General features: G+C 36.3%; 1 protein-coding gene across 3 annotated transcripts in view; it reads right to left on the bottom strand.

Annotated features, from left to right (window-relative positions):
- The window catches only part of SNCA (synuclein alpha), a 129,694-nt gene that overhangs the window by 99,691 nt on the left and 14,975 nt on the right, over positions 1-15,028 (bottom strand). For all 3 annotated transcript variants that reach the window (XM_082391823.1, XM_082391822.1, XM_082391821.1), the window contains exon 4: positions 8,200-8,342. In XM_082391823.1, coding sequence (XP_082247949.1) covers positions 8,200-8,342 — 143 coding nt within the window. The remainder of the gene's footprint in view (positions 1-8,199; positions 8,343-15,028) is intronic.

Genomic DNA, 15,028 nt, shown 5'->3' on the forward strand with positions numbered 1-15,028 from the left:
GTCTCTTGATAAAGCAAACACCAACATCAAACATCTCCCTGAAAATTAGAAAACTAAAAGCCTTTCTTTCAAGGGACAAAAATATCAAATTATTCTTACTTTTTAGGAACACACAAGTTGATCATCATTGAAGTGTGGAATAAGATTACTGTATATCATAATAAATAAAAACAACTTATTTCTTTTATTCCTGCCACTTAAAATTATTAATGTTGTTTTTCATTGAATTACAAGGTGGAAATACGGCTCAGATGGTAATAGAGCTTTTAAAAAAACACCTAAATTTGAAATCATCTGACTCATAATAGTATCTGATTAATGAAACACTATCAAAAATATCATGTCATCTTTGCATGTGAAGGGACGGTAGCAATACACGTTAGCCACAAGCGCAATGACAATGAGCTCATAAAAGTATGGGTATTGCTCTCACACTGCATTCAGCAAAATTGCAATCCATGTTAAGCATTTATGAAGGAATAAACCAATCGCACAAATATGATTTAAAGCTATCTGTTGGTGTGCCTTGGAGCAGTTCTATCATATCCTTCTTATAATATATTTCTCTAACAAACAAAACTATCATCACAATTGGTTTTCTGAAGACTGAAATTGGATCTGTACTCATGTATGTATTGCAGGGTTGTAATGCTTACACATTATTGTTTTATGACAATTTTTAAATTTATTGTTTATTGTTGTATTACACAATGCTTACACTGGTCCTAGGATTCAGGTGGAAGTGTTTTATATTTTAGCTGTGTCTGAACAGCTAAAATATTGTAGCTCTTATCACTGTGTGCAGTAATTTCACAGTCTACTGACAAAAACAAAATTTAAAGATAATATTTACTGAGAGGATAAGTCTCTCTCATTTCTAACAGAAAGCATTTTTTTCCCTATAATGGATATACACTTGTTACAAATACATGTTCTCAAAGACCAGAGATGCTCGTTCTTCCCAGGGGTAAATACATCGGTCGCCTGTCTGGATTGCACATTTCCTGAAGGCAGGAGCCGTCCACGTGTTATTCGCCTTTGTATTCCCCATAGTGCCCAGCTGGGCATCAGCACATACAAAGTACCCATTAAATGACTGAATGCTATTGAATTTTAATGAAAATTTAACCGTAAGCCTATGTCCCTTACAATCTTATATAGAATTATAGGGTGCTTTCCTACTTACAACCTGACAAGATTAAGGGTCATTAAGAATCATGATTCATCCATCCTGAACCCAGTGGAATATTATTAGATACACAGAAATCCCATCATAATAGACGAGTTTCTTAGTGGGAACAGTTTACGTAACACTAGTAGACTTTCATACTAGTATAGAATATTGACTTTTACATACCACATTGCAAACTATTACTGATCATATTCATTTTGAAACAAATCAACTAGGTCAATTCGTTTTTTTCTTTATTTACCACATTATGCTTTCATCTAAGATTACAATGATATTAGCCGTATACACTGCTTCCACCACAAACACAAATCAGGCAGAGCATTGTGCCTCAGAAGTTTTAGTTTAGGTTTAAATACAACTAACAGTCATGTTGGTTATGTTCTAAGGTCAAGCACAAGGCAAGACTCAAACTTCTAATTATTTGAGAAAATACATTGTATCAATCATTAATAAATATTAAAGGAAAAAGTTTACTGTAAATTAAAATACTTCACTAACGTTGACATCTCTTATTACCTTCTTATAAACAATATTAAGATCACATCTGTGATATGTGTATGCTTCTTCAAAGAAATCTGAAAGGTTACCTGTGACCTTTGGCTTATTTGTGAAATCAGCATCAAATGAGCTAGCTGATGCCAACATTCATCATCTGATTAATCATTTAATTAGAAGGTCCGTAACACTCAAGTGTTTAAAAATAAATTTGCATCAAGCTAAACACAATACCTCTGGTAAGTCAAAGGAAATAAGGACACTTAAATGTTATAGATCACAATGTCAAATCTGAAATTTTTCATTTCTGCTTTGTTTTAGTCACCTAGCACACATTTGGTGAGCTATCCTCTTACAAATTAAGGCAGGATTACAGATTATGCATGCTTCTATACATTTGACATCAATATTTTCTGGGTAACTGTGTGGGGATATTAAAAATTGTTTACAATATGATCTAATTTTTCCAAAATGGCACTGTTTAGGAACTTTATTATGATTCTGAAGAAAAAAATAAACAGATGAAACTTGAATATTTCAAGTATCTGAGGCCATAAATATTTCAAGCTTATTTCTTCCATAAAACCTATTCATCTCCATGTAGATAGGGCAGTGCCTAAATAGGATGTGATAATGAAGTTGACTGCTGTACTATTTGTCAGGCAGTGGCTTTATAGCTTATTCAGAGCTTTCACTCTCTACATGTGCAGAAAATTACAAAAATATAAACCTCAGGGACACCGAGGATCCAACTGTTCTAGGGCATTCCAGATAGCATTAAAGAGATGCTCATGTATTCAGTAAGGATTTATTTGAGCAGCAAACACATGCAGAGCACCACTGAGGGGTTGGAGCAAATGCCATAGTGAACCGCTGTATATTGTAAACACAGACGCACTACACAATAGTTCTTACTCAAGTGCCTTTCTTTTATAATATTCTTGGTACAGGAAGATCATTTGTTCTCAATAGAAGTGGGAAACATAAATTTTATTTATATAACATCACTGTTTGAACTTAAAACTTGAATATCTCTGCCAATGCATTTGTAGCTTGTTTCTATTGTGCTAATCAGGTGAATGAGCTTCAGGAAATGAATTGTATGGCTGGTAACCTCTTGTGTGTACATAGGTAAAAATAGAGATCAGTAGATGTATTATTCTGGTGTATTAAATAAAGAAGCTAATAATACTTGGTTACAAAAAATTCTTAAAATTCAGGACATCCTATTTGTCCTTTAATCTAGTATCTTATAATTAGAAATTATTACTAAGGGTGGCTTCATTTATATGATCAAATTCACAAAAACAATTAGGTATCTGTGGTCATACCTCTCATCAAAAAGAGATGAGTACACCAGAACAAGCATTCCCGAAGAGATGAATTTAGCAAATAGAAAGAGAAAAATAAAAATGAGTACTAGAGCTCTTGGTTTAAAAAAAACACAAGAAAACACAAAAGGCAGGAAAGAAATAAAGCAGAAAGGAAAGGGAGGGAGGGAGGGAGGAAGGAAGGAAGGAAGGAAGGGAGGAAGGGAGGGAGGGAGGAAGGGAGGGAAAGAGAAAGAGAAAGAAAGGAAAGGAAAGGAAAGGAAAGGAAAGGAAAGGAAAGGAAAGAAAGGAAGGAAGGAAGGAAGGAAGGAAGGAAGGAAGGAAGGAAGGAAGAAAGAAAGAAAGAGAGAAAGAGAGAAAGAAAGAAAAAGAAAGGAAGGAAGGAAGGGAGGTAGAAAGGAAGGAAGGAAGGAAGGAAGGGAGGGAGAAAGGAAGGAAGGGAGGGAGAAAGGAAGGAAGATTTGTCCCCTCATCAATCTGGGAATGATGGACCAAATACCCTCAAATGACATGCGGGCTGAACACCGGTGCAGCCAGTCCTTTTGCAGTGTTCCTGATATTCAAAGGGAGAAACCAACGACCAAGAGAATGGCACAGCCACTAATCCACTTCCACAAGCTAACACCTAGTAGCCCTGCTCATCACATTCCTCTTCCACCAAGCCGTGTGACATGCATCACTGAATCTCGCTGATATTACTTCCTGTGTAGTCTTTGAATTAATCCATTTCTTTCTTTTTCCCTCACCAACACCTCGGTATTCACAGTCATCTCCTCTTTCTATCATAGCCCACTAACTGGTCCCTGGTTTCCTCTCTTTCCTCTTTTTAATCTGTTTCCCACCCTACAGGCAGAGACATCATTTCCACAGGCAAATTTATAACCTGACATCCAGATTAAGTGTTTAAAATGCTTTAATAGGTTCCTTTATTTTTAGAACAAAGACCAATGTTTTTATCATGGCCAACTGTGATGTGGCCCGGCTACATCCTTATTTTCTCTGGTCCCAGCTGTCCTCTTTGATTTGCCATGCTCCCCTCCTACCACATTAGATTTCCTCTTGCTGATGCTTTTGCCTGGAATGCTTTTCCTCTAACTCTCACTTCTGAAAATTGCTAGTCATTTTTTGGATCTCAGTTCAAACATCACTTCCCCAGGGAAGCCTTTGTATTGCCCTCACCCTCACCCTTACCCTGCAGTAGCTGGGTCAAGTCTCTAGTTAGATATTCTTGGCATTATGTACTCCATTGCATTTATCACAGTTTATAACTACACATTTACTGTGTGGTGATTAGATGATTACTACTGATTTCTGTCACTAGACTATAAGCACAATGAAGAGAAAAACTGTATGGTTTTCTTATCATTTTAACCTCAATATCTAGCAAAGTTTCTGGCACACAGTGAGCAAGCATTATTTCTTCAATGAATAATGAGTGTCAAAATGGGGGTCACTAACAAGTGGTTAAAGCAACAATAAAGTGCTTATTTCCATTCACCAGCATCACTTTGATAAGAGTTTGAAGGATTAAATTATTTCAAATTTCATAACGAACAAATTCAACAATTTTGTTTAAATTCGGGAATTTTTGGCATCCCGTAGATGTGGCCAAAATGAAAGTTTAGTAGCATCTTCCTTGAATTATTACAGAAACTCAGAACTTTATTGCTAAATTGGGATTTAACAATTTTCTAGTATATCCCTCATTATACAAGAAAGAGTCTTACGAGATCTTCAAAAGGTCATTTAGCCTGTTTGTGACAGAGCAGGGATGAAAATCAGCCATTTAAACTCCCAGTTCAATTTTTTTTTTGCTACAACTATGCTGTAATTTCTAGGTTTATGGCTTCATTTTCATATTAGAAATTTGTAAGACCCTATAAGTACCCATAAGAGAAATATCTCCAAATGGTTAATTTTGTCACATCATTTAGATTTCTGCTTTAGAAAACATTAAAATAAAGAGCAATATTTTTAGAAAGGTAAAAAGCAAGCCCAATTTTGTAAGAAATGAAACATTTTCATGCCTTATTTGCAATTCACATTGTACGCCTTAAATGAGGGTGAGATGCAGACGGCACATGCTTCCCTGGTTTCTTAATATTCTGAAGTAAAGAATTTTCCCAGTTAAACCTGGTTGTCCAAATTTCACTTATAAAAAACCAAAAGGAAGGTAAATTTTGACGAAGGGGTTGGAGAAATGACATTAGTAGATGGAAAAGCACTGCTGGTATCCAGTCTATTACAATTGGCTATGTGACCTTGGACTGCTTACTTCCCCTCTGTAAATTTCCTCATTTGTACAATCAGGAAACTGATCTAAATCATGGGCTCTGTCTGTTGATGGGCTTCCATGATCCCACTAAACCCTTTGGTGTGTGTATGTGAGTGTACATTTTTCCGGGAAGAGGGTCCATAGTTTCTATTATGTTGGCAAGGATCTGGGACACAAAACACATTAACTGCCTTTGTGCTAAAATCTGAGGGTCCCTCTGAACTTTGGAAATGGAATAAACCTATACATAGAATTATAATTTCAGATGGAAATAGGAATTAGTATAATTATTAGCATGAGTAATAAGATAGTTTGAAAAGCATAGTCTGTACAAAGGAATACTACTATCATCGACCATACATTCAAGTATTAGCTGAAGAACTTCACTGGAAGCCCAGTCTAGATTTTCCAGAAGTAGCATCAATTGTCCCAGACAATGTAACTACATGTGATAAAATCTCAATATGTCACAGGCTTTCAGTCCTTCCTTTTTATTGACATTTTAATGATCCATCAAGGTAGGCCTGCTACATAGGATTACATGGAGTGGAAACAATCCAGTGTAGTCTGTCAGCAAATAAAGATACTTTGTTATAGTTTTCAGGATATCTATTCCAAAACATTTTGATGATAATTTTTGGATGGTTGAAGAGCCATGGTTGCTATAGTACACAGATATTTACTGAAGACACAGAAATAAAAGTCACTCTGCTTATCACTGATTTCCTTCCTTCTTTTCCTTCTTAATGTAATAAATATTCCTTAATTGCCTCCTATGTGTCAGGGCACTCTTCTAGACACTTGTGAAATATCAGTGAACAAACTAATCCCTTCTACTTTCGTGGTGCTTACATTTCAGAACAGGAGAAATACAATAAACGATATGCATAAAAATAAGTTAGCTATTATTTTTAAAGGTGATAAATGCTTTGGCCAAAAAAAACAAAAGAAAGAGTAGGGAAATTAGGAATACCAGAGATGAGGAGAATGGTTCCAATTTTAAATAGGTCAGAGTAGGCCTCACTGAGAAGGTGTTGATTAGTGAAGACCTGAGGAGATGAGGGAGTGAGGCAAATGTATACTCTTGGGGAAGAGCTTTCCAGACAGTGGGAAGAGTCAAGGCAAGGGTATGCTTGATGTGTTCAAGGAATAGCAAGGAGGCACTTTGGCAGGGAAAAAGCAAAAATCATTCTGCTGCTAATCATACTACTGACAACAGTTTAATCTCCAAAATATAAAAACAGCTCATACAACTCAAGAACAACAACAAAAAACAAACAACCCAATCAAAAAATGGGCAGAAGACCTTAATAGTCATTTCTCCAAAGAAGATCTATGGCCAGTAGGCACATGAAAAGATGCTCTACATCACTAATTATTAGAGAAATGCAAATCAAAACTATAATGAGGTATCACCTCACACCAGCCAGAATGGCCATCATTAAAAAGTCTACAAATAACAAATGTTGGAGAGGGTGTGGAGAAAAGGGAACCCTCCTACACTGTTGGTGGGAATGTAAGTTGGTGGAGCCACTATGGAAAACAGTGTGGAGGTTCCTCAGAAAACTAAAAATAGAATGACCATATGATCCACATATCCAGACAAAATTATAATTCAAAAATATTACATGCACCCCTATGTTCATAACAGCACCCTTCACCATAGCCAAAACATGCAAACAACCTAAATGTCCATCAACAGATGAATGGATAAAGAAGATGTGGTACCTATATACAATGGAATACTACTCTGTCATAAAAAAGAACGAAATAATGCCATTTGCAGCAACATGGATGTAACTAGAGATTATCATACTAAGTGAAGTAAGTCAGAAAGAGAAAGACAAATACCATATGATATCACTTATATGTGGAATCTAAAATATGGCACGAATGAACCCATCTACACAACAGAAACAGACTCATAGACATAGAGAACAGACTTGTGGTTGCCGAGGGAGAGGTGGGGAGGGAGAGGGATGCACTAGGAGTCTGGGGTTGGTAAGTGAAAACTATCGCATTAAGAATGGATAAACAACAAGGTCCTACTGTATAGCACAGGGAACTATATCCAATCTCTTGGGATAAACCATAATGGAAAAGAGGATTAAAAAAGAATGTATTTATGGATATAACTGAGTCACTTTGCCGTACAGCAGAGATTGCCACAGCATTGTAAATCAACTACACTTCAGTTAAAAAAAGAATCATTCTGCTGCTGTGGTCAGGAAATTTGTAAAATTTCATCTTCCACTTGACACTTCATTTTCTATTGCTTACTTGTTTAAAATGAAAGTCATAATAACTCTTGAATAATCTTCCTAGAGTCTCATATTTGTCAAGAAAGGCAAAGTCAGAATTCTTCTGAGAATTTAAAAACCACCCCAAAACAAGTATCTCTGGTTGGTAACGTAGTTTAAGTCTCTCAGTTTCCACAGACATATATTTGGCAATGAACTGTTATGTAATAAGCAAATCTGCCCTTTAATAAGAGATGATGTCACTATAAAGAAATCAAGTAAAAGATCTTCATTTTTGAACATTTAGAGATCGGGCACAAAGCATTTGCTATATTCCAACAAAGGGAAATTCCAAGATTCATAGCTAACATAAAAGCACCCATTCTTTCTGAATGTCACTGTTCTTTGGGGCATTTGTTAAACTGTCCATTTCATTAACTTTTTTCCAGAAAATAAAACAATCATGATTATTGTACAATTTTCATGGCATTTATCTGAGTGAATACCTCCAAAAAGAACACACATATAAAGATAGTACATTTTTATGAGGGAAGGTCAGTCAGCCCTCCCACAAGTAAGCATCTTATTCCTGCCTAGCGCCTTGCCTGAAAACTCACCGCGATCCACAAGCTTACATATAAAACAAAAAAATGTACACAGCCATACCTTGCCCAACTGATCCTTTTTGCCAAAGCCAGTGGCAGCTGCAATGCTCCCTGCTCCTTCCACTGTCTTCTGTGCTACTGCCGTCACCCCTGTCACCACTGCCTCTCCAACATTTGTCACTTGCTCTTTGGTCTTCTCAGCCACTGGAATAAATCAAGAATGACAGATTAAGGGATGATGGACCGATCGCCACTTAAAATAATTTCATTTCCACTAGACATCAACTTCTAAAGGCCTCTATTTGCACACGTAGATAACTAAAGAGTCAGAAGAAATAAAAGCTACCGAGATTTCTAAGTGAGCGTGGCGTAGCCAAACATATCAATAGAATCTTTGCTAAGATAGTCTGTTGTAATCATGCAGATATTAAGAGGTGTTTCAAGCTTAATGATCACAAATTTAGAACCATAAGCAATTTCAGTTTGGTTTACTTTTTATTAAGGAAAGTTTACAGAAAGCAATGCTTACAGGGGCAGTTGTATCAAACTTAGCATGAAATTTATTTCTTTATTTCCATTTCAATGCCAATTCTTTGATCTCACTCAGCATGTTTGTTTCATCACACCTTCTAAGTCACAGAACACATATGTGCTCTCACACGTCAGAAATAAACAAGAGTAAGGGAAGATTACGAAGGAACTTTGATCCTTTTATGAAACATCAGGTAGTTGAAACAGAAGGGGTTTTAGTGATGAGATTGATTTTCAACCATTTTAATGGGAACAAAAGAGCTAGACAAAGTATGAAAATGAAATGGTTTGTTGAGCACACTTACAAGTTCTTTTCATTAAAAAAATATAATATGGGGACTTCCCTGGTGGCACAGTGGTTAAGAATACGCCTGCCAATGCAGAGGACACGGGTTCGAGCCCTGGTCCAGGAAGATCCCACATGCCATGGAGCAACTAAGCCCGTGCGCCACAGCTACTGAGCCTGCGTTCTAGAGCCCGCGAGCCACCACTACTGAGCCTACATGCCACAACTACTGAATCCTGTGCGCCTAGAGCCTGTGCTCCACAACAAGAGAACCCACCGCAAATAGAAGCCCATGCACTGCAACGAAGAGTAGCCCCCGCTCACCACAACTAGAGAAAGCCTGCGTGCAGCAACAAAGACCCAACGCAGCCAAAAATAAATAAATAAATAAATTTATTTAAAAAAAAATATATATATATATAATATGGTGATTCAGTAGGTTTTTAAAAATAAGTTAAAATTTTAAGAGGGTATAAACAGTTTGGGATTAGAATTAGAAGAGATTTAATCTCACATCAAAAATTCTCTAAGACTATATCTGATATAACTGTTGATTTAATCTTTCTATATTACCTCCATACAAATAATAAAGGAAGTTGCAATTAAAAAGTTTGTTTCAATTAAATGAAGAGTTTTATGAAATAGAGGTAAAAGATGAGATTCTGCGCTGTTAACAATTTCAAGGTCAATAGAGAAACAAAACAACCCTTCACCTAAACTTTATAACATTTATACTCATAAAGCCTGGGTCTTGCATTCTTACCTTTATCTATGTAATGTTTGCCATCTTTTCTGAGGAATCCGATGAGTTGCACTATGTTAGCTGTTAAGTGTTATGGGCTAGTCACATGATTACTGTACAGATTTCATGTCACCAGTTGGGAGAGGCCAATGATTAAACAGTAATCGTGTGGACAAAACAACTGGGTTTTGAAAACACTATGTAGGTCAAGGAAGCTGAAGAGGTCTGTAAGGACAAAGAGTCTCACTCCTCAGTCTAGGCAATGTGGGGAAGCAGAAGTGACCCTAGAGTCTAAAACCAGGACGAGTTCACAACAGGTGACATGGTTGACGCCTGCTAACTAGTCACGGCTATTCTCAATGCAAAGTTCAGTTTAAATGCCGGTGAAAAGCTGTACTAAATCTCATGTTTTTAAACATTTACAGAATGTTGATGCTTTAAAAATAGTGAATTATGGGCTTTAAGTTTTCATTTTTTTCTTTTCTAAGAACATGAATAGAAAATTTTACTTGAAAATGAACATTTCTTGTTACAAAATCACAAAGACAAATATAAATTTTGATCTTTTTACAGACTCATTTTTCTGCCAGCCACGGAAGTTTATTTTTATAATTCTAGATTTACATACATATACACTTTTTTAATGCACATAAACTGCACAGTAAAATGCACTTTGTACTTCATTATAATTTTATTAGATCTTATCACTGTAAGAATAAGTAAATTAGTTACATTACAAAATGGCAGAGTTTACATACAGCGATGACAGACACATTTTAAAAGATTTCTGTAGGACTTGATTTATCTAGTGGATTATTCACTGACCTTGAACTCCTTTGTTAAAACCCACCTCAAATGTCAACCTCCATGTTAAAAACCTCTCCTCCCAACAAATGTCCTTGTTCCTCCTCCTGTGATCCCATAAAATTTAGGTATATCTTTACTACTGAACTGTTGTTTTGCACAATTGTTCCTTGCCCAGTATGTCTCTCCACCTCCAGCATGCACATACGTGCGTGCGTGTACACACACACACACACATATACACACACGAACCCAAAACCCATGTTTACATTTTGTCATTCTGGAGAAGACTCAAAATTTCTGACTTTGTCAACAGTTATCCTTGCAGCGCATCTCCACAGTCTCCGTTAGATGGTAGTATTAGTTGTATTCTTTAATTTTTACCACAGGCTCTGAACCTTGAAACGTGCTTATCTGCTTTCTCAACCACATGGATTCTCCTTCAACTATTAAAATGGAAAGCTGTTACTCTACATAGGCTCCCTTCATACAGCATAGTCTACAACTGTCTGATATCCATTTCTTATAAAAATCATACTTCATAACATCCCATTTACAGAAGGTCCCTAGAGGGCAGTTTATATATATCTTGGATTGCAACTGAGCAAACGTAAGCTGAATACTTGTTTTTTTAATTTGATGATTAACTTAATTTTTTCTAACATCTTTATTGGAGTATAATTGCTTTACAATGTTGTGTTAGTTTCTGCTGTATAACAAAGTGAATCAGCTATACATATACATATATCCCCATATCTCCTCCCTCTTGAGTCTCCCTCCCTCCCACCCTCCCCATCCCACCCCTCTAGGTGGTCACAGAGCACCGAGCTGATCTCCCTGTGCTATGCGGCTGCTTCCCACTAGCTATCTATTTTACATTTGCTAGTGTATATATGTCAATGCTACTCTCTCACTTCGTCCTAGCTTACCCTTCTCACTCCCCATGTCCTCAAGTCCATTCTTGAGGTCGGCGTCTTTATTTCTGTCCTGCCCCGAGGTTCTTCAGAACCATTTATTCTTTTTAGATTCCATATATATGTGTTAGCATACAGTATTTGTTTTTCTCTTTCTGACTTACTTCACTCTGTATGACAGACTCTAGGTCCCTCCACCTCACTACAAATAACTCAATTTTGTTTCTTTTATGGCTGAATAATATTCCATTGTATATATGTGCCACATCTTCTTTATCCATTCATCTGTTGATGGACACCTAGGTTGCTTCCATGTCCTGCCTATTGTAAATAGTGCTGTAATGAACAATGTGGTACAAGACTCTTTTTGAATTATGGTTTTCTCAGGGGATATGCCCAGTAGTGGGATTGCTGGGTCGTATGGTAGTTCTATTTTTAGGTTTTTAAGGAACCTCCATACTGTTCTCCATAGTGGCTGTATCAATTTACATTCCCACCAACAGTGTATGAGGGTTCCCTTTTCTCTACACCCTCTCCAGCATTTATTGTTTCCAGATTTTTTGATCATGGTCATTCTGACCAGTGTGAGGTGATATCACATTGTAGTTTTGATTTGCATTTCTCTAATGATTAGTGATGTTGAGCATCCTTTCATGTGTTTGTTGGCAATCTGTATATCTTCTTTGGAGAAATGTCGATTTAGGTCTTCTGCCCATTTTTGGATTGGGTTGTTTGTTTTTTTGATATTGAGCTGCATGAGCTACCTGTATATTTTGGAGATTAATCCTTTGTCAGTTGTTTCATTTGCAAATATTTTCTCCCATTATGAGGGTTGTCTTTTTGTCTTGTTTATGGTTTCCTTTGCTGTACAAAAGCTTTTAAGTTTCATTAGGTCCCATTTTTATTTTTGTTTTATTTTCATTTCTCTAGGAGGTGGGTCACAAAGGATCTTGCTGTGATTTATGTCATAGAGTGTTCTGCCTATGTTTTCCCCTAAGAATTTTATAGTGTCTGGCCTTACATTTAGGTCTTTAATCCATTTTGAGTTTATTTTTCTGTATGCTGTTAGGGAGTGTTGTAATTTCCTTCTTTTACATGTAGCTGTCCAGTTTTCCCAGCAACACTTATTGAAGAGGCTGTCTTTTCTCCATTGTATATGCTTGCCTCCTTTATCAAGAATAAGGTGACCATATGTGCGTGGGTTTATCTCTGGGTTTTCTATCTTGTTCCATTGATCTGTATTTCTTTTTTTGTGCCAGTACCATACTGTCTTGATTACTGTAGCTTTGTAGTATAGTCAGAAGTCCAGCTCCATTTTTCTTTCTCAAGATTGTTTTGGCTACTTGGGGTCTTTTGTGTTTTCATACAAATTGTGAAATATTTTGTTCTAGTTCTGTGAAAAATTCCATTGGTAGTTTGATAGGGATTGCATTGAATCTGTAGATTGCTTTGGGTAGTAGAGACATTTTCACAATGTTGATTCTTCCAATCCAAGAACATGGTATATGTCTCCATCTGTTTGAATCATTAATTTCTTTCATCAGTGTCTTATAGTTTTCTACATACAGGTCTTTTGTCTCCTTAGGTAGGTTTAATCCTAGGTATTTTGTTCTTTTTGTTGCAATGGTAAATGGGAGTGTTTCCTTAACATCTCTTTCAGATTATTCGTCGTTAGAAAATAGGAATGCAAGAGATTTCTGTGCATTAATTTTGTTTCCTGCTACTTCACCAAATTCATTGATTAGCTCTAGTAGTTTTCTGGTGGCATCTTTAGGATCCTCTATGTATAGTATCATGTCATCTGCAAACAGTGACAGTTTTACTTCTTCTTTTCCAATTTGGATTCCTTTTATTTCTTTTTCTTCTCCAATTGCTGTGGCTAAAACTTCCAAAACTATGTTGAATGATAGTGGTGAGAGTGAGCAACCTTGTCTTGTTCCTGATCTTAGTGGAAATGCTTTCAGTTTTTCACCATTGAGAACGCTGTTGCCTGTGGGTTTGTCATATATGCCCTTTATTATGTTGAGGTAAGTTCTCTCTATGCCTACTTTCTGGAAAGTTTTTATCATAAATGGGTGTTGAATTTTGTCAAAAGCTTTTTCTTCATCTATTGAGGTTATCATATGGTTTTTATCCTTCAATTTGTTAATATGGTGTATCAAATTGATTGATTTGTGTATATTGATGAATCCTTGCATTCCTGGGATAAACCCCACTTGATCATGGTGTATGATCCTTCTAATGTGCTGTTGGATTCTGTTTGCTAGTATTTTGTTGAGGATTTTTGCATCTGTGTTCATCAGTGATATTGGCCTGTAGTTTTCTTTTTTTGTGACAGCTTTGTCTGGTTTTGGTATCAGTGTGATGGTGGCCTCAAAGAATGAGTTTGGCAGTGTTCCTCCCTCTACTATATTTTGGAAGAGTTTGAGATGGATAGATGTTAGCTCTTCTCTAAATGTTTGACAGAATTTGCCTGTGAAACCATCTGGTCCTGGGCTTTTGTCTGTTGGAAGATTTTTAATCACAGTCTCTATTTCATTGCTTGTGATTAGTCTGTTTATATTTTCTATTTCTTCCTGGTTCAGTCTCAGAAGGTTGTGCTTGTCTAAGAATTTGTCCATTTCTTCCAGGTTGTCCATTTTATTGGCATATAGTTGCTTGTAGTAATCTCTCATGATCCTTTGTGTTTCTGCAGTTCAGTTGTTACTTCTCCTTTTTCATTTCTAATTCTACTGGTTTGAGTTTTCTCCCCTTTTTCTTGATGAGTCCAATGGTTTATTAATTTTGTTGATCTTCTTAAAGAACCAGCTTTTAGTGTTATTGATCTTTGCTACTGTTTCCTTCATATCTTTTTCATTTATTTTTGATCTGATCTTTATAATTTCTTTCCTTCTACTAACTTTGGGGTTTTTTTGGTTCTTCTTTCTCTAATTGCTTTAGGTGTAAGGTTAGGTTGTTTATTTGAGATGTTTCTTGTTTCTTGAGGAAGGACTGTATTGCTATAAACTTCCCTCTCAGAACTGCTTCTGCTTCATCCCATAGGTTTTGGGTCATTGTGTTTTCATTGTCATTTGTTTCTAGGTATTTTTTTGCCTTCCTCTTTGATTTCTTCAGTGGTCTCTTGGTTATTTATAGCATATTGTTTAGCCTCCATGTGTTTGTATTTTTTATAGTTTTCTTCCTGTAATTGGTATCTAGTCTCATAGCGTTGTGGTCAGAAAAGATACTTGATACGATTTCAATTTTCTTAAATTTACCAAGGCTTGATTTGTGACCCAAGATATGATCTATCCTGGAGAATGTTCCATGAGCACTTGAGAAGAATGTGTATTCTGCTGTTTTTGGATGGAATGTCCTATAAATATCAATTAAGTCCATCTTGTTTAACGTGTCATTTAAAGCTTGTGTTTCCTTATTTCTTTTCATTTTGATCTGTCCATTGGTGAGAGTGGGGTATTAAAGTCCCCTACTATGATTGTGTTACTGTCGATTTCCCCTTTTATGGCTGTTAGCATTTGCCTTATGTATTGAGGTGCTCCTATATTGGCTGCATAAATATTTACAACTGTTCTATCTTCTTCTTGGATTGATCCCTTGATCATTATGTAGTGTC

Source organism: Balaenoptera borealis (assembly GCF_965194805.1).
Source record: "Balaenoptera borealis genome assembly, chromosome: 4".
Classification (NCBI taxonomy): domain Eukaryota; kingdom Metazoa; phylum Chordata; class Mammalia; order Artiodactyla; family Balaenopteridae; genus Balaenoptera; species Balaenoptera borealis.